Source organism: Neoarius graeffei, chromosome 24 (assembly GCF_027579695.1).
Source record: "Neoarius graeffei isolate fNeoGra1 chromosome 24, fNeoGra1.pri, whole genome shotgun sequence".
Classification (NCBI taxonomy): Eukaryota; Metazoa; Chordata; class Actinopteri; order Siluriformes; family Ariidae; genus Neoarius; species Neoarius graeffei.
This window is the reverse complement of record NC_083592.1, coordinates 42,875,775-42,894,769: the sequence shown is the minus strand read 5'-3', so window position 1 is coordinate 42,894,769 and position 18,995 is coordinate 42,875,775. Positions and strand designations below refer to the sequence as shown.

General features: G+C 38.7%; 2 protein-coding genes across 2 annotated transcripts; one reads left to right on the top strand and one right to left on the bottom strand.

Moving 5' to 3' along the window:
• Positions 1 to 408: 408 nt before the first annotated feature.
• LOC132872447 (DNA translocase FtsK-like) lies at positions 409 to 3,609 on the bottom strand. Its single transcript, XM_060907271.1, has 3 exons — positions 2,677 to 3,609; positions 2,121 to 2,435; positions 409 to 751 (listed from the first exon to the last, which is right to left on the bottom strand). The coding sequence occupies exons 1-3, from the start codon at positions 3,605 to 3,607 to the stop codon at positions 645 to 647; spliced, it is 1,353 nt and encodes a 450-aa protein (XP_060763254.1). The 5' UTR covers positions 3,608 to 3,609; the 3' UTR covers positions 409 to 644.
• A 5,870-nt stretch (positions 3,610 to 9,479) lies between these two features.
• LOC132872446 (uncharacterized) lies at positions 9,480 to 13,200 on the top strand. The gene is made up of 2 exons (XM_060907270.1): positions 9,480 to 9,849; positions 10,219 to 13,200. The coding sequence occupies exons 1-2, from the start codon at positions 9,705 to 9,707 to the stop codon at positions 12,849 to 12,851; spliced, it is 2,778 nt and encodes a 925-aa protein (XP_060763253.1). The 5' UTR covers positions 9,480 to 9,704; the 3' UTR covers positions 12,852 to 13,200.
• Positions 13,201 to 18,995: the final 5,795 nt, after the last annotated feature.

Genomic DNA, 18,995 nt, shown 5'->3' with positions numbered 1-18,995 from the left:
AAGGGAGATACCTTGCTAATCTCAATTCAGTGTTTTTAATGGCTCCTTTATTTCTTCTTGGAGAAGAAAATGAGCAATACTGGAGCTACTATGGAGCAATATGGCGCGCACACACGCACACCTCATATATATATATATATATATATATATATATATATATATATATATATATATATATATATATATAAAACCATCAGGCTTTATAATTCTATAGCAAATGAGCTGAATGAAGCAAATGAGCTGAATGAATAAAATGATCTGAATCTTTATTCAAATTCAAAACAGCAGGACTCAATTGTTAAGTACAATGACGGAGTATTTTGAGTATTTCAAGTAGCTGTAATAATGTTAACAATAACAATGTTTACAATAAAGTTAACATTAAAAGACAGCAAATGCTATTCTCACATTGTCATTATAAAACCTGAACAATAAATGTGTCCCTTTTCAGTAAACCTATGTTTTTAAAACAGTAACAAGGTCTCCAGTGTTTTAAGCAGTATCAGCACAACTTTACAACAGTGCACATTGCACAACATTTAACAACTTTAGAGTCTTAAGGCCCTCATGCAGCATTTGTATACAGGGGCTTTTTTTGAACATGGTCATTTCAACAAATGTCTCAGTGTGCCACATCCAATACTTTACAGTGTTGTGGCCCTGATGCGGCATTTGTTTATGAAGGCTTTTTTGACCTTACTTTTCTCCACAGGTGTCCATCCATCCAGGGTACTACAGCGCATGATGTAAGCTGCAAGAAAAAACAGAAAAGAAAGCACAAATTACAAATTTCATAATGTAACAGCAGTTATGATGACAGTATTGTAGGGCTGTAACAATATGCGTATTGAAATCGCGATATGCAGAGCCACGATCCATGTCGAGATACAAGAAGGCAGAATCACGGTACACCCTTTCAAACTTCTCCTCAGCCTCAAAACAGAGGTGCTTCCAAACTTCAATTTATGAATACTTTACTTTTTATTTAAATTACATTTTAAACTTACTTAAATTACTTTTATTTTTTATATCTATTAGTAAGTCGTTTTTTCGCCGACCTGCGACAATCTTCTGCGAGTCACGCAACGTCCACACTCGCCACTGGCAACCATATGGCGTCCTTGGCCACCACAGCATTCGTTTCTTTTAAGCGGTCGCCATTCTGGTTGCGACGCGGGGAGTGAATCTGTAAACAAGCAGCTCATTGGCTGGCTAGGTGTGCCACAAGCCAATCACAATCACCGACAAAGCTGCCTTGACCGGAAAGGCATGTCTGCTTGGGCGTTAGCGGCAGTTACGCAGAAGCCTTCTGCGGCAGTTACACTTTGACACGCGAGCAATGTTTCACTATAAAAATTCCGTAATTTCCATCTGTTTTCCGCGATCACAGAAAATCATTGGCCCTATGAGAGAGAGACAGCCACCCCTACACCCCCCCAAAAAAAAAATCTTAACGGATTTACACGATTTGAAAAAATGACTTTCAGAACCAAAAAAACCAGAGCTTCCGGCTCAACAGTATTATTTTGAGAAATAAAACAATCTTTGGATATACATTTGTTCGTTTTTGCATACATATTACTCATTCTCTGCAGTGGTCTGAATTATTTGTTATTAAATAGTTAATGTAAGTAAGTAAATGTTAATAAGTCAAATTTACTACTTTAAAAAAACATTTTAAAAAATCGTGGGTGTATCGAATCGTGGGTCAAAAATCATGATACGAATCGAATCGTGAGTTGGGTGTATTGTTACAGCCCTACAGTATTGAGAGCTATTTTTATCCCGATATCACAAAATTCACATTGAAATATCTCTATGGTTCACATGAGAAAATTCAGTAAAACTGTGAGGTCACTGAAACAATCAAAACATTAAATGTAGCTATGTGATACATGGGGTTCCAACACATCAGAAACTATGCCAAATTTGGCCAGATATTGTGATGAATGTGAGAAGGGGCAGAAGAAAGAAGGGAAACAAACTAGAAATAAAAAGTAGAATTACGACAAATTCATTTTTGAAAATAATTTGTGCTTCTTTGTTATGTATTTTTAATAATGGATTTCCACAACCTTTCCATATTTCCATAAATTGTTAACAATAAGCAATGTACTTACTTAGAATCCCATTGACCTTGAACTTATCCAGGACTGTCTTCCCATCTGGCACCTTCCCGTGCTTCCCAAAGGCCACAGCATTTCGGCACTCTGCTGCAGTAAAGAACTCATCAAAAAGAAGATGGAACAATCGGAGGCAGTCCTTCTTTGCTTCTGCATGTATTGCAGCCAGGCGGGTAGAAGACACGAATAGGCCACTTTCTGGATACAGCTCTTGCTTCCCAGATCTGTGTTCTGGAGCCCCAACACCAGCCTGAGGTTGGATCTGTTCCACTTTGTTCAGAAAGCTTTTTAATGCCTCGAGGTGCTCACCACCTGTGACACAAAATATGAATTACCTTACAGGGACACAGCAGCAAAAATAAACTAAAGAAAAGGAAGAGACTAGTTTTATTTAAAAAAAATCAAGAGATTTCATGATGGGCAAAGATTTTTACCAAATTGTTAAAAGCTTTTAAGTTTTAGTTTAATTTGGTACATTAGGAAAATTGTGAGAGAAAAAAGTAATAGTGTTAAAGGAACAATTAACTGCAACAGAGAGACAAAATGTACTTACTTATACCGCACAGCACATCCTGCAGTTTGGCCTTCTCCTCCACTAATTTTTCCACCTCTGGCTTGCATGCCCTGCATGGCTTCCATGATCTGTCTTCTCTTGATTCAGGCAAACTGAAAACTGGCTCTCCATATTCTGGAAGTGGATCACGCTCGATGATTAAAGTATCTGCAGATGATGAGCTTGAAGAAGTCTCATGTTCAGACGTACTAGGCTGGCTCTGGTCCCCAAGAACAGCAGGTTTTTGGTTTTTATTAGGACTGTACAACATTTTGAGAAAGCTTTCTTTGGGTGTTACAGTAGGAGCTGGTGGCTGTCTTCGGTGATCCAAATCCACCAAAACAGGTTGTTGTGACAGGTCTGAAGATGTGGGCAGTGCCGTGTGAGGTTGGTGATGCTTTGGATACTGCGAAAGGTTGGAACAATGTGTGACTGGAGACAGAGTGGGTGCATACTGGTGGAGTGGCTGGATAGGTGGATGCTGGTAACATGGATGCGTGTGTGGTGATGACTGGGAAACTGGAACCTGGTACTGTGGCCAGGCAGTTACAGGCTGGTGCTGTGGCTGGATAGGTAAAGATGACTCGATAGGTTGAGGTTGGTACACTGGCCAGGTAGTTGGAGGCTGGATGACATTGTGGTCCACAGTATTTGGATGATCCTGTACAGAGGTGGACTGACCTGCTTGAGGTAGTGATGGAAGGTTGTAGAATCTTTGAGCAGCTGCATCTCTTTTTTTCATGTCTTTCTTTGTGGCCTTCTTGGCATCCACTGTCTTGTTATCTGTTCCAACGAAGTCCACTGTGGTGCGGTAGAACTTGCTGTTGGACCATCTTGCAAGTACTTCTTCCCCTGGCTTCAGATCTCTAAGGCAGGCAGTGGGTTTATCATCTTTGCTTAGTATATCACAGACATTAAATATCTTTGCCATGTATCCATCTTCAAAGGTCAAAAATACAAAAAGTCCTGAAAATGAACATAGAGTAAGTAAAGGAGATTTTGAGTAAACCAGTACAGGCTAAAAATCAATCTTACTTAAACATGCTACTATATCTTATTGGTCTCAATTCTAATCCTCTTAGACCTTAGCAAAGATAAAAATTCATCTCTTCACTTTAGCTTTCAACTAGCATTAACTTTATTCTTTTTGCAATTGCTTCACACTTCTTCACTCATGTGACACTTTACAATAACAATGTATTTGATTTAAATCATGCACTCTGTATTCTATCTTTTCACTTTGTTTTTATTCTATTTCATTATTTAATGATTATTGTATGGATTTTATTATCAACAACATCAACAAGATTCTATGCATGCGGTTATTTCTACTAATTTCTCCAAGATGTCCGCCTCCTCCAGGTAAACAAACACCTGGTTGCATGTTTCCTCACCTTTCCTCAAGCAGACATGCCTGTAAGTCCGCCAACATAAATTGTAGATAAAAGCCAGATAGCAGCTGCTAAAACCTTAGTCATGGTGCAGGAAGAAGTAACTACGATCAAGCTAGACGAAGAACCGATGTCAGGACTGCTATAACACCGCTGCTGAGGTTAGGCTGTAACAACTTAAGATCGTACTCTTTGTTTACTTTGTGTTGTGTGTGTTATTTTAATAACCTAGCTTTCTTTGTACCAAAATCTAAATTTATATGTCTTTGACTGACTCTTATAGATCCTACCATTGAGAATTGAGACTACTAAAGTTTATGAGACTGCTTTTAATAACGAGACTTTATTATCTTGTAATATTGATTAATTTGGGTTATACAATTATTGTTAAGCTTCCTAGGAGATTCCTTTCGCCTCCCAAGGACATAGCTTCAGGAAGGTGGTGCCCCGAGGTTTTGTTAACCCTATATGATTAATCAATAACTTGATAATACGATAATTTATGAATTGTGACCATAACTGGTCATAAATCAAATACAGGGATGAGAATGGGACATTTAAAAAATTCTGAAATGTCTGCCAAGGGCAGACATAACGCACGCAAAGCGTGCATTGGGGGGGGGGGGGGGGGGGGGGGGGTTTCAAAGGGGGGTGTGCCTTATATATGAATGTTTTCAAATTCAATGATGGTTTAAAACGTTTATAAACTTTAAGATAATAAATATATATCGTGAGCGATAATGGAGGTAACCGTAACGATATATTAGATTCCTCCTGACTCTATCTTTGACAATTTAAGTAAAACGTACCTTTGTGCTTTTTTGTTTTGATGTGCTCCTGGATGTTTCTAGCTCCTCTGTTTCCATAATTGATCGTATCTGAGCACAGAATACACAGAACCTTTCCTGGCACGTCCACATTTCGGATATGTTCCGTCAGGCACGTCGTCACAGTTTGTGTCCCTATCTGCACGGTAACGCTACTATTGAGCCATGCCCATCGGAAACAGTTCTTTATCCCATTCAATTTCCCTGGTACGATCCTCATTTTTGCGGTCCAAAACTTTCGCCATATTGGCGAAATAACTTTGAAAACTAACCAAAATAACTAGAACTTAAGAAGTGATCAAAACCGTGTACGTATAGCTTGTTTCTCCGTGAACTGTAGAAGTGAGATGAAACTAGCGCCAAAACGTTGCCGGAAATCGTCGTGAGTTGTCGTTAGCATAAATATTGAAGAAAGCAATGACAATTTCCGTTATCACAGCTGCAACTAATTTTGCGATGAGCGTTGCCGAAAGCAGGGATGAGAATGAAAAATATTTAAAAAGTCTGAAAAAAGCCAGAGGTTTGGGGGCCGCAAGCACCCAGCGAGGCCCAGGGGCAGAGCCCCTGTGGGGGCCCAGGGGGCGGGAGCTAATGATTTTTGGCTATTTTTTTTTATTACCCCAAAACCATTAATTTTATCAGCAAATAGTTGCAATTTATTTGGAAATAAATTCCCCTACTTGGTGGACTACCAGGTGAAAATGATTAATATGGTACAAGAGACTTGTTTTTAATCAATTCACATTTGATGATTTCAAAAAAAAAATCAATGCACCTTTTAATATAAACGAGCTCAACAGTATTATATTTCTGCACTTTAGCTATTCATGTCTTTGAATACTCTAATACTTTACAATGAAGTGCAAACCAGAGAAAAGTTCTATCATATAATTCTCTGAAGCTTTCTTCTGATGTTATCATGGTAGCAGGAGGTCTTGCATATTAAGCAGGCAACATTCAACATCACTCATCACTTCCCTTTCAACTGCTGTGTGTACTAACTAGGTTTTATCTGGACAGGATGTTGCGTAATGTAATACAGATACCATATGGTTAATCTGAAAATCAAGATGGTGATTTTGAATTAAAGAACAGGCATGTACAATGGGCATTACATATTGGAAATTTTTTTTAAATCAAAAACTATAAGTTCATCTCGGCCTAAAAAATTTGGGCAGATGCTCCCGCGCGGCACACGCCAACAATCCCCCCCCATGAAATGAGCAATAAGTTATACACGGTATCATACCTAAAATTTTATCAGAAATATAGATATGATACTATAATTCTCCCCAACATGCTACATTAGATAAGCTAACCCCATTTATAAAAGATACACACTTATATATGACGTGTATTTGATATATATATATATGTGATATATATGATGTATATTCATACATTGTTACTTTACGGAAATCTTCAGTAAGTTTGGTCTTTTCATGCCAGCCTGTTGTAGACCTAAATATAATGCACATGAAATGACACTCCTCACCTCAACATGTCCTTTACAATCATTTAAGCCACCATGGGCAATGCTGAAACCACTGCTGCAAACAGTACATCGTGCGAAACTGTCATTATTTTCTACCCTTATTAGACAGGGAGATTATTAGACAGGGAGATTCTTCTGTGTAATCTGAGGTGAAGTGGGTTTTGTATTTTCATTTTTTGGGGCGCGCGCTCTCTCTGCCATGCCGATCCTGTAGGCTGCACTGACTCAACTGAAAACGTCGGTCCTCAAGAAAAGGGATAAAAGCCCGCCCATACTGAAAGCTGATTGGCTTATTTTGCTGAGTAACCCAATCAGGATGCTCTTTGTCTAGCATGCGCTACATGAACAGGCACACACGCAGTCTCTCTCTCGCACTCTGTCATATGCGCACATTCTAAGATGCGCGAGGTAGACAATGTTGCGCATGCACGCTCTTGCTCGCTTGCTCTAGATTCTGGGAGATATTCTCCAATTTGCGGGCATCAGGGAGCCGCTATCAATATGCGGAAGACTCAGGATGTCTGCGTTATAAGGTGACCACAGATCGTTAACCATACACACACACCCCGAAAATTTCTCAAAGGATTTACATCGATCTCAAAAACGATCATTTTGGTCTGAAAAAGTCGGAAATCCGCCAATTGGCGGAAAATTCTCATTCCTGCGAAAGATGCTGGTGGGCGGTCGGTCCTGCCTGCTTGTGCCACCACAAGCCTCGCCTCGCGCCGACCCCCCGAAATTTTCTCAACGGATTTACACGTTTCACAAAAATGACATTTTCAGCGGGAAAAACTTGGAATTCCGCGGCTCCACGGAAAATTCTCATCTCTGCAAATAAACAAAGTGCTATTGTTACGTTTCCTAATTACTTTTACCATGTACTAACTCGACCGTAAGTGTTTTACATAATAAACAAAAGACAAAGTTATTTTTGTCTTTTTTTTTGCTGATCCGAAAAATGATCCGATCCGTGACTCTGATCTGCGAAACGATCCGAACCGTGAGTTTTTGATCCGTTGCACCCCTAGAAATAACGTTTTTTAAATCAATTTCCCAGCCCCAAACGTAGTGATAATTTGACCAATAGAGTTGTAAAATTCTGTCACTAAAATGTATACAGTTTCAAGTGGGGGTTACTCTCGCCTTTCTTGACATTTAGTTAAAAAAAATCCTGTAAATCAATGTTTGTGGCTGAAGCTGCCAATATATTGATAATAATAATCCCAGTTATAAGAGACCAGAGACTGTCAAAGATTTTGGTTATTATAGTGTCCAAAGTAAGTTAGAAATGACAATCACGCCAAAAATTAGCTAAGCCGTGTAGTGAAATAATTACCATCGGAGTCATCTTTGGGTGAGCCAGGGTCTGGTTCATAAAAACGCAACTTCTTCGGTGGGTATCGCACTCTTTTGGGCATCTCTTTTTTGGCATTTCCTGCTGGGCCATCCATTCTGTTAAATACATAAAAGTATAATACATTTTAATTATTTAAAAAGGTGGTTCAATGTCTTATTTAGTTTTATCATGTCATATCTCATAATTTGGTACAGCATCTTGTTGAAACATTTGGATACAGAGATGTGTTACTGTAACCATATCAGACAACTCAGGAACTGAAAAACATGGTCTTTAAGAGGACATATCCTCTTAAATTTCAACACATTACAATTTTGGCCACAGCAAGCACTTTAAATATGCATGAGGCTCCAATGCAAATATCTTAATTGCCAAAAATCATACTTTTATGGTAAGATTTGATCACCAAATCAGACTTGCTGTCTTGTTTGCTAATTATTTTATATATATATATATATATATATATATATATATATATATATATATATATATATATATATATATATAAAATTAAATATGATTAACCACCCACAGAAATCTGAAGAATTAACACATGAATAAGTATATAAAATTATGTTTAAGTCATGAAACAATAAGCAGTATGACCTGCTCTGAAACGCTGGAGGTGTGTGCTGGAGATACTGAACTCTGTCCAGCTGCCTGCTCCCTTATAAACAGACACCATTTACAACAAGTCTTGTTTAGAGCAGTCTTAGGATAAACAACATGGATAATACTGAAAAAATAATATTCATTAGCCACTTCAATGTAATTCGGCACATATTTTGTAGGTAAATATGGACTAATTTCGGTAACAATGTAACTTAAATGACCGGCTAGCAGGCGATCCATCACAATCATCGTTGTGTTAATTTGAAGTTTTTTTCAATGGAGTTCAGTATTACTCACTTCACTGTTTGTGAAAAAAAATAATCCCAAAGTGCATATTCTTTACATAAAGATATTACCGCAATAAGTTACCAGTTAATGTTAGCTAATCATAACAAGTTCATGGCCACATGTGGCCATGAAGCTAGCACATGAAGCTAGCTAGTGAGGCCTATAGCCTCACTAGCTAGCTTCACTATTTGCTACATATGCCGACCAGTTTCTTCAAAAAAAAAAGTATCTGAACCAACATAAACACACGCCATCTAAATTTTTACAAAGTTTTACCCAAATTACGCTTGACAAAGATGTCGCTTACCTTCTTTTACGTCCCGTAACGGTTCTTCCTCCAGCTCTCCTTCCCGCACTCCAACCATAACGTAAGACTTTACGTCAGTCAGACCGATGTCAATTGACCAATCATGATGCAGCATTTGTGACTGATGGCGCTCTCTCCCAATGAAATGTTGACGTTAGGGCTGCATCATCTACTGGGTTAAAAGTTCACAACTTGTTCGCGCCAAATGCAACTCGTTTGATTTTCATTTGAAAATGGCACAGAGGCACAACTCACGCTGGAGGAGAAGAGTGAAGAGCCAACAAAATATTTGCAAAAGATACAGAAGAAAGGTAAGGAAATTTACATTTTATTATTTGTTTATTGTCACTTGAGTAAATGTACTTATATCCAATCATTGATTGGATATAAGTACATTGTGTTGGTACTGAACTTGCCACTTAATATTTCCACTCCACTACATTTTGGAGACAAATATTTTATTTTTTACTCCACTACATTTATCTGATTACTGTAGTTTTTATTTACCTTACAGATTGTATGAAGCATCAGAGCCAAAGCACCACATTTTTTAATTAATTTATCTAAATGATTTAACTGATGCAGATAGTCAGATAAATGGTTAATATCAGATCTGGTAATCGGCCGTGTCAATAATCAGCCCACCTCCGGTACACAGTACATGTAAATATATGTGTAATTTACTTATAGTTTTGACACTGAAGTATCACCTCTCAAACAGATTCAATAAAATATTAACATTTTAATCCACATGAAAGGGGGATTTATAGCAGGATTTGTCATATACTGCATTGATTTTACCCAGGTATGCCTAATAAAATTGCATGCAAGTATTAAATATGTTAAATGTATTATTCTCTGTTTTCAGCCGGACACACAAGGACTGGAGAACAGAGGTAACGAATGTGCAAAAATGTAAACAACTCTGTTAGACATGTAAGAAATTGCATGTTGTAAAGCTTTAAATTTTGATCGACTGCAGTGTTATTTCAAAGAAAAGTTAATGTATCCAATAAATCACTGTTACTTATGTGAGACTTGTGAACCTCACTTGGTTAGTCAAGGTTTTACTGGCAGCTCAGGTGACTATAACACTTTAATAATCTAGTAATTAGTAATGTGTTTAGCAGAAGTATAATGAAAAATAAACATGTCTAGTCTAGTAAGCTATAAATGCGCCGATACTGCTTTTCAACAATTGGTGTAAATGAGTCATTGCTATAAGAAAAAAAATTTGCTAAATACATTGGGAATTTTTTTTCTAGAATCAACAAACTCGAGGTCAGATGACTGCCGCACCGAGCAAGAGACCAGTTCCGCTAATCTGGAAGCTGATGACGTTGCGAATCTGGAAGACTCTTCGAACACAAATTTGTGTGACCTCCATAACACCAACCATCCATCCCAGTGCAATGGACACACAAGTGAGATGCATCACTCTGGACTTAATGTTGAATCAGAGCCTGAACAGCCTTTTCACATAGATACATTTGTTGATCACCTACCTGAATTTGTTGAAGAAGGGACTTTAGATGAAAATGTGTTATTTGACGATGACCTGTCATTTGATGATGACCTATCATTTGAGGATGGTTTAGAGCTAAACCAAGGGGAGGGAACAGAACCCAAAAGCCCTACAAACACTGGAGATCGTCCAATTTACAGAGATGCGCCAATTTCTGTTGCAGAGAGTCTTCTCCTCATAATGACTTTTGCAAATAGACACAAAATAACAGGAAAAGCTCTCAGTGACTTGCTTACACTAATCTCTCTGCACTGCCCCTCTGATATCCAGACTGAATGTCTTCAGAATTTACACAAATTTAAGAAATTTTTTGATGATTCCTCCTCTCCGCTTTTGCACAAATACTGTAGTGCATGCTTCATGACTGTTGAGAGTACAGAGAACCAGTGTAAAACCTGTGAAGCCAATGTGTTGATGGAGGGGTCAACTTCCTATTTCATTGAGGTTCCCATTGAAGCACAGGTGAAGAGATTGTTTGCTAAGGAAGGTTTTGAAGAAAAACTTATGTTCAGGTTTAATAGACATAAAAAGTGTCATGACAGTATTGAGGACATATATGATGGAGAAGCCTATCAGAAATTGACTACTTGTAATGGGCCTCTCAGTGATTCCAGAAACATTTCTTTAATGTGGAACACTGATGGCATACCCATTTTTAAGTCTTCAAAGTTTTCTGTGTGGCCTTTTTATTGTGTCATAAACGAGTTAAACTTTGTTGAACGCACTAAACGAGAAAACATGATATTTGCAGGTCTTTGGTTTGGGGACTCAAAGCCGTCAATGTTGACATTCCTTGAACCACTATGTGACACTCTGAACAAAATCGAAAGAGATGGAATTTCTGTTCAGTTTGCAGGAGCTCAAGAGCCTTTCATATGCAAAGCCTTTACCATTGCAGGGACCTGCGATTTGCCTGCAAAAGCATTGGTACTTAATACTGTTCAATTCAATGGACAGTTTGGGTGTCTAAAGTGTGAACAGCCAGGTCAAACAGTAAAGACAGGAGAAAGAGGTCATGTCCATGCCTTTCCTTTCCAGAGGACAGATCCAAAAGGCCCGCCTCGTACCCACAAGGGGTTTGTAGATAATGCCAAGATGGCCTATGATTCCAACAGCATTGTACGTGGGGTGAAGGGACCTACCTTTCTCAGTAGACTAAAAAACTATGATTTGGTCTTGGGTACAGGTATAGACTATATGCACTCTGTACTACTGGGAGTAATGCGTCTATTGATGTTTTTGTGGTTTTCCACAGAGTTTTCCCGATGTGCATTCAGTATGGTTAGGTCAGTCAGAGAAGTTGACAAACGCATGAAAGAAATAAGACCGCCATTTTTGATCAGATTTCCTCGTTCTGTGTCCTCTCACAGAATGTTCTTTAAAGCATCTGAGTATCGGTCCATTTTGCTGTTTTTCGGGCCAGTTGTATTCCGGGGCATTCTTGCAGGCCTGTACTACAACCATTTCCTGCTCCTTAGTGAAGCGATCTTCATTCTTATGATGGAGACAATAACCCCTGTGCAAATAGATCATGCTGAAAAACTACTTTGGAATTTCTGTTCTCAAATGAGTGGACTTTATGGTGAACGATACATGACAGCCAATATCCACTTACTTGTCCATTTAGCAGATAGTGTAAGAGCTCTTGGACCTCTGTGGACACACTCTTGCTTTCACTTTGAAGACAAAAATGGGTACTTACTTCGTCTTATACATGGGACCCAGAATATACCTGTCCAAATGGTTAATGCTGTAAAGACTATACAATCTCTCCCTAGCATCACACAAAACATAAAGCTGAACACAGTAGCTACCGAGTTTTTGGCCAGAATGACAAATGGCATTAGTTATCAAGCTACTAATATTGTCAATAGTGTGGCCATGATAGGGGCATCATTCAACAGATGTCTTGAGACTGATGATATGTCTCTTCTGGAACAGTTTCTTGGTCAGGTTTTATATACTAATGTTGTCAAGGCATATAACAGAGCTCAAATAGGGAAAACGGTTTACACTTCCAAGCAGTATGTCAAAGCCAAAAGACGGAACAATTCCACAGTGTTATTTTGTGATGGTATGCAGATCAAATATGGCCAGATTGAATTATTGTGTTCCTACAAAGAAACCAGTGAAGGTCAAAATGAGATAAATCTTGTATTTGTGAATGAATTTGCAGTTGCAGGCATAAATCTTCTAAGGGACACTTTGACAGGTGGGACATGTTTCCATATTGTGAGCCTCTTGGAAGTTCCTGTAAAAAGGACAGTAGTTGGACTTGAAAGTATTTTGGGAAAGTTGATGTTCATTGATTTGTCCTCAATGCCTGGTATTGTGTTTGCTGCACATTTCCCTAACAAACTTGAAAGGGACTAAACATATTATGAACTCAAAGACATGATCTTATTGTGAACAGAAGAGCCCATGATTTTTCCAACTAGTAGAAATTCCTTACTGAAAATGTAAAGTCTCAAGTTGATGGGCAGATAGTATTGTGATGCCATACCAAGACAAATGTCAGTGATCTCAATAGTTTTATTAATCTATTGCCACACAAATAGGTCACTTTGGGGCTTAACATGAGAAGATACAGACATCTGAATATACTACATTGACGCCACTAATGGTCTGAGTTTTTGGCAGTTAAACTTTGATACAGCTGAAATGTATTTTCTTGGTCTTAAAAGCTACATTGTTGGATGCTAATATAGTTTTATGATCTTGAAAGACTGTGATAAGTGCAATCTTCCATGTACTAATATTGTTAGATTATTGCTTTTGAGATGTCCAGTGAAACATATTGTTATACTGGTTTTTGTTGGCATTTTGTAAAATAAATTTCCGCAATGCAAATGTCAAAAGTGTGGCTTTCTGTTTACTGTTTTGATAGTTATTTTCCTAACTATTTTCACAAATGTGTTCGCTATTGGAGGCAATGGTAGTGGTTGTAGTATTTTTAAGTGATAAAAAGTGCTATATTCTGATATTGGACTTTGTTGAAATAGTAACTTTATTGCTCTCAAATTACCAATAAATTACTGTTTTTATTTTACCTTTTCAGGTTTTTTTCTAGAAAAATTTAGTATGAGGGCGCTCACCATGGCAAGGGAGCAAAGCGGGGGGGGGGAGATGGTGCCGGTTGTCCCCCCCCGCCGTGCGAAGCCTTTGAAAAATTGAGGCTCCAATGGGACATTCTGAGTATCTGAGAGGGAAATTGTAACAAATTGTCTGTCAACATTGAAAAAGAAAGAAGTAATCATCTTCTGCCCCAGACAGTCTTTGGCTTTCTTCCGTTTCGTGCCGCGGGGTGACATCTTTAAATGCCCAAGTGTCAACAAAAACAACTCGCGAACTACTTCTCTCAAAAGCTCCCGCGCCGGTGGGTGAAAGGTCATTCAGTCTCGAGAAATCTCGCTCTACAAGTCAGCTGACCTTGTATGTAACCCATGTCAAATCTCGCGAGAGCAGCTGCGACAAGTAAACAAACATGGCGCCTCAGTCTGGAAAACGCCAATTCGGATCGTTTTTGCATCGTCTGGCAGTGTATCTACTATGATTGGAATATTTATGGAGTAATTATAACGTATTTGATGATCAGACACATTGTCACGTGGTGTTGTTGGGATGTTTTCACGGAGAAAAGATCGTTTTGAGAGATTGCATGTTGTGCAGTAGCATACAAGTGCATGGCCTAAGTGTGACTTGGGGTTCAATCGGCATTTCGGTAAGAGGGCGCACGCCGAGAGTAAGAGGGCGCAGCGCCCCTGTTCCCCGGTTTAGACGAAAGCCTGCCTTTTATGTGGTTCATGAAAAAAAACCTGAATTACATGCATTGGAATACTTAAAATTATTCATAGAAAATATAATTAATATAAAAGCAGAAGGTCTTTGCAGCCTACAATCATACATTTTCAATCAATTCATTCTGAGTACAGTAATACATAATTTTAAAAAAATCATGTGGATTACAATATCAAATCAAATCAAGTTTATTTGTACAGCGCTTTTAACAATAAACATTGTCGCAAAGCAGCTTTACAATAAAGTCAACATGATTAAAAACAACCAAAACATTGATCTAAGTCGAGAAACTCTGAGAATTATATTAGAGCTTGTTGAGATCTCGTCTGAAACTTAAAAGGAGACTAAATTGAGATTTAGTGCATCTTATTGCTCTGGAGAAAAAGATGAGACACAGGAGAAATAACCCTTAGTCTCAGTTTGGTGTCACACAGATCTCATAGTTGTCTAGGAGAAGTAAATGAAATATTTTTGAGATCTCTTTTTAAATTTTCTTTTCCTCTGGGATGTCACAGCATGGCCGCGAGCCACAGACCCAGTTTTCTTGCGCTGTGCAATTAAAAGTTGGATATTCGCGTAACAACAGCTTCTTTTCACGTAATTATAACAGAAATCTAACATGTTTGCCATGTTGTATAGTTTATTTAAGAAATTGCATAGAGTCATGTTCGTGTCATCAGCCCCTTAAACTAGCATTCTAAAACTAGTTAAAGATCACACAGAAGAGAGCCGACTCCCCCTGCCAGCCTCATGGAACGCAGCGTTTAAGGCCCCGTATGTGTTTTACTTCCATTTCTGAGGGGAAAAGAACATACACCTTCCTGACAGTCAATGCGTTATTCGCTTGTAAAACACATTTGCAAATTGGTAGAATAAGTTAATCATCGCATGCAAGATTTGCAATTAATCAAATGAATTAGCATATTATAATTATTCATGAATTACTACAGTTCTGAACTTCACACTAAAAAGTCTGGACTTTGGATTGATGATGGATGCTCTTTTGGTGGAACACAATGGAGCAAAATATTGTGACCTGCTAATGTTGACCTGAAGTTGGCACCACTGGGGGTTGGCATTGGGTTTTTGTCCCCACCAATGTTAATACCAAATCTACGTTCTTGAGATCCAGTATAAACCTGTGACTGTGACACTGTGTGGAACATGTGCTCCAGTGTATTATAAAGTAAAATCCTATTGTATCCAAACCACAGCTGTGATTATGAATTCAATCATGATAAACGTGACCTCAGGGAACAAAACCATTTAGGGCTCCAAAAATATTTAAATGTACTTGACAAATGATCCTAGGAAATCATTGTTATAACCATCAGGGGTTTTTGGACTTGAAATAAACAAACCTCTGTGCCATGAATGAATGAGAGAATAAAAAACTTCTGAAGACGTTGTTTCTAGTGGCAACATCCTCTTGTATTGACCGTGTCCAGCAAGCAGCTGACGGTGATTGATTTTAGCTGGCGTTTCCAGTGAAAGGGGATCCTTGTGGAGCGTTGTGGGAATGCTTTGGCTCACTGATCAATGCTGTGGGTAAGTCTAGTCGCAGAGCATCAGGCCGACATGGTGTCCAAATCGCCCCCAACCTGCTTCAGCTCATATTCCAACCAGAAAAACAGATCCACCCAACTCGAAGGTTCATGTCGATAAATCTGTTTTTTCTTATAGATAGATAGATAGATAGATAGATAGATAGATAGATAGATAGATAGATAGATAGATAGATAGATAGATAGATAGATGTCCTTGCAAAATATGTTCTTATGTTATTCACCTTACAGTTATTCACATAGATAGCACTTTTACAATGAGCAGTGAAGCAGTCATAAATTCAGTTCAATTCAATTCAATGCCAGAATACAAGAAATTAAATGATACAGTTCATTAAATATATGTTTTTAAAGGCTCTGTAGTGAAAGAAATTTAATTGTGGTTGAATGCTGCCATCTACTGAGAGAAAACAAACTGATTTGAAAAGGTCAGTGTAAACTGCAAAACATTAAAAGCTGTAAAAATATAAATGCAGGTCACTTACAGAGAACAACAACATACTGCTCATTTTTTTACAGACCTTTAAGGTTTTTTTTTTCTAATGACACCTTACTAGGTCACTGGCATTTGATGTACAGCTTCATCTAGATAGAGTCTCAGTCGTGCCATGTTCTTTTTTTTCAGGCTTGCTCATTGGGGATAGATTAGGGATAAAATTAGTTCATGTTTAAAGTCGTTAAATTTCTGTAAAGCTGTTTTGTGACCATGTCTCTTCTTAAAAGCGCTATAAAAATACTTTCAGTAACGCATCTATGGCTGAGGACTACAGTTGTCATGAACAGTTTTGCACTCAAGTTTCCATCAATGAAGAGTTTATAACATCAACAAAACTGACTTCATGTTAAAACTGTTAAAAATGTTATAATCACATTGTCTGTTATCACCCAAATGAGGATGGGTTCCCTTTTGAGTCTGGTTCCTCTCGAGGTTTCTTCCTCATGTCGTCTGAGGGAGTTTTTCCTTGCCACCGTCGCCACAGGCTTGCTCATTGGGGATAGATTAGGGATAAAATTAGCTCATGTTTAAAATCATTCAAATTCTGTAAAGCTGCTTTGCGAAACGATCTATTGTTAAAAGCGCTATACAAATAAACTTGACTTGACTTGACTTTTTAGGAAAGAATGTAACGGTGTTCTGCAGGCTGTTCGAAGTTCAGGGTGTGCTTGTGGATTAAACCCCAAGTTGATACTTCTTAAGAACTTTGTCTTGCTTTGACAGCTCCCTTGACTTAATGATACTAAAGTTCTGAGTCATTCAAGGAATATGTGTGGGTGCTTTGTGTTTTTTTGTTTGTTTGTTTGTTTGTTTGTTTGTTTGTTTGTTTGTTTTATTTGTTTTTTTATTTATTTATGGGGGTTGCAAACTCTCAATCACACTGCATTTCAGTCTTGCTAGCATTTTTGTGCCAACTAATCCCATTAAACCAAAATACAATTTACAAAGACAATACACTTGCTTTCCAGTTTAATAGGAACACCTGTTTGTTTATGCAGTTATCCACACCGTGTAAAATGGTGTAGGTACTTGTTCAAGGGCAGGGTGAGTACATCACAAGGCACAGTCTGCCTAAGATTTGGATGTTTAATCTGGAGTATTAACTGCATTGCCATTAGGTTTGTTTGTTTGTTTGTTTGTTTGTTTGTTTTGTTGGGGGGGGTCTTCCAGAGAATTTGCTCATCACCATATTGGTAAATAATGGTATGTGCTTCTATAAAAGGCATTGTCAGTCTAGTTTCAAAATTACTTCTGTAAAATGTTGTATCTATATAGGCATATTTACTCATCTCATTATCTCTAGCTGCTCTATCCTGCTCTACAGGGTCGCAGGCAAGCTGGAGCCTATCCCAGCTGACTATGGGCGAAAGGCGGGGTACACCCTGGACAAGTCGCCAGGTCATCACAGGGCTGACACATAGACACAGACAACCATTCACACTCACATTCACACCTACGGTCAATTTAGAGTCACCAGTTAACCTAACCTGCATGTCTTTGGACTGTGGGGGAAACCGGAGCACCCAGAGGAAACCCACGCGGACACGGGGAGAACATGCAAACTCCGCACAGAAAGGCCCTCGCCGGCCACGGGGCTCGAACCCGGACCTTCTTGCTGTGAGGCGACAGCACTAACCACTACACCACCGTGCCGCCTGGCATATTTACTTTTACATATTATTATTAGTTATATTCAATAAGTTGTTTTAGTTGTTAGGCGCTTTTAAAAACTGTATAGCTGAATTTGTGCAGTATTATTATTGCTGTTGTTCATTTATATTTTTCATGAAAACTATGTTAAGCATCGTAACATACTGTAACTTCTGGAATTCTCAAATCTAATTGGTCGCAAGGCGTTGATTGATTTAATTAAAGAATAGCAGCATGGTTTGGGAATCTATTTAGTCTAGGCTTTTGAAAGGAGTCTCCAGTATCAGCACTACCTGAGGGCAGTCATGGCCTGAAGGGTTCGATTCCTGGGACTGGCAAGAAAAATGTGAGGGGAGTTGAGTGAATGAACAGCACTCACCTCCTTCTGTATCATGGCTGAAATGCCCTTGAGCAAGGCACCTAAACCCCAACTGCTCCCCGGGCACTGTAGCATAGCTGCCCACTGCTCTGGGTGTGTGTGTGTGCGCGCACGTGCGTGTGCTCACTACTCACTTGTGTGCGTATGCATGTGTTCACTGGTTCAGATGGGTTAAGTGCATAGGAGGAATTTCACTGTGCTATGAGCGTACATGTGACAAATCAAGTCTTCTTTTTCTTCTTATACCTCAGTAACAGTCATATATAAATATTTATTTGAAGTTTCCCAGTGTTGAAAGTCCTTCAGAATGGACAGATTTACAGATTCTCAGTAACACGACAAACTGCTTGGTTGGTTTTATGTTTGCTTGTTTGGTCAATTCTCTGTTCTAACACAGAGAACCGGGAATTAACTGGTGAAAAAGTGTACCAGGCCAAATGTGCCACTAGATGTCAGTGTTGCATCACACGAATTTTGCCACAACCTCAGACACAGGCTCCTTTAATCTCATCTCTCATCTCATTATCTCTAGCCGCTTCATCCTGTTCTACAGGGTCGCAGGCAAGCTGGAGCTTATCCCAGCTGACTATGGGCGAAAGGCAGGATACACCCTGGACAAGTCGCCAGGT

Bases quoted from the DNA above. Each gene is read 5' to 3' on its own strand.
- LOC132872447 (XM_060907271.1), bottom strand. From the start codon at position 3,607: ATGGCAAAGATATTTAATGTCTGTGATATACTAAGCAAAGATGATAAA. The intron at 2,436-2,676 runs GTAAGTACATTT...TTTGTGTCACAG, and splicing joins GGATGTGCTGTGCGGTATAA to GTGGTGAGCACCTCGAGGCA. The intron at 752-2,120 runs GTAAGTACATTG...TTTTTCTTGCAG, and splicing joins CAAGGTCAATGGGATTCTAA to CTTACATCATGCGCTGTAGT.
- LOC132872446 (XM_060907270.1), top strand. From the start codon at position 9,705: ATGAAAGGGGGATTTATAGCAGGATTTGTCATATACTGCATTGATTTT. The intron at 9,850-10,218 runs GTAACGAATGTG...TTTTTTTTCTAG, and splicing joins ACAAGGACTGGAGAACAGAG to AATCAACAAACTCGAGGTCA.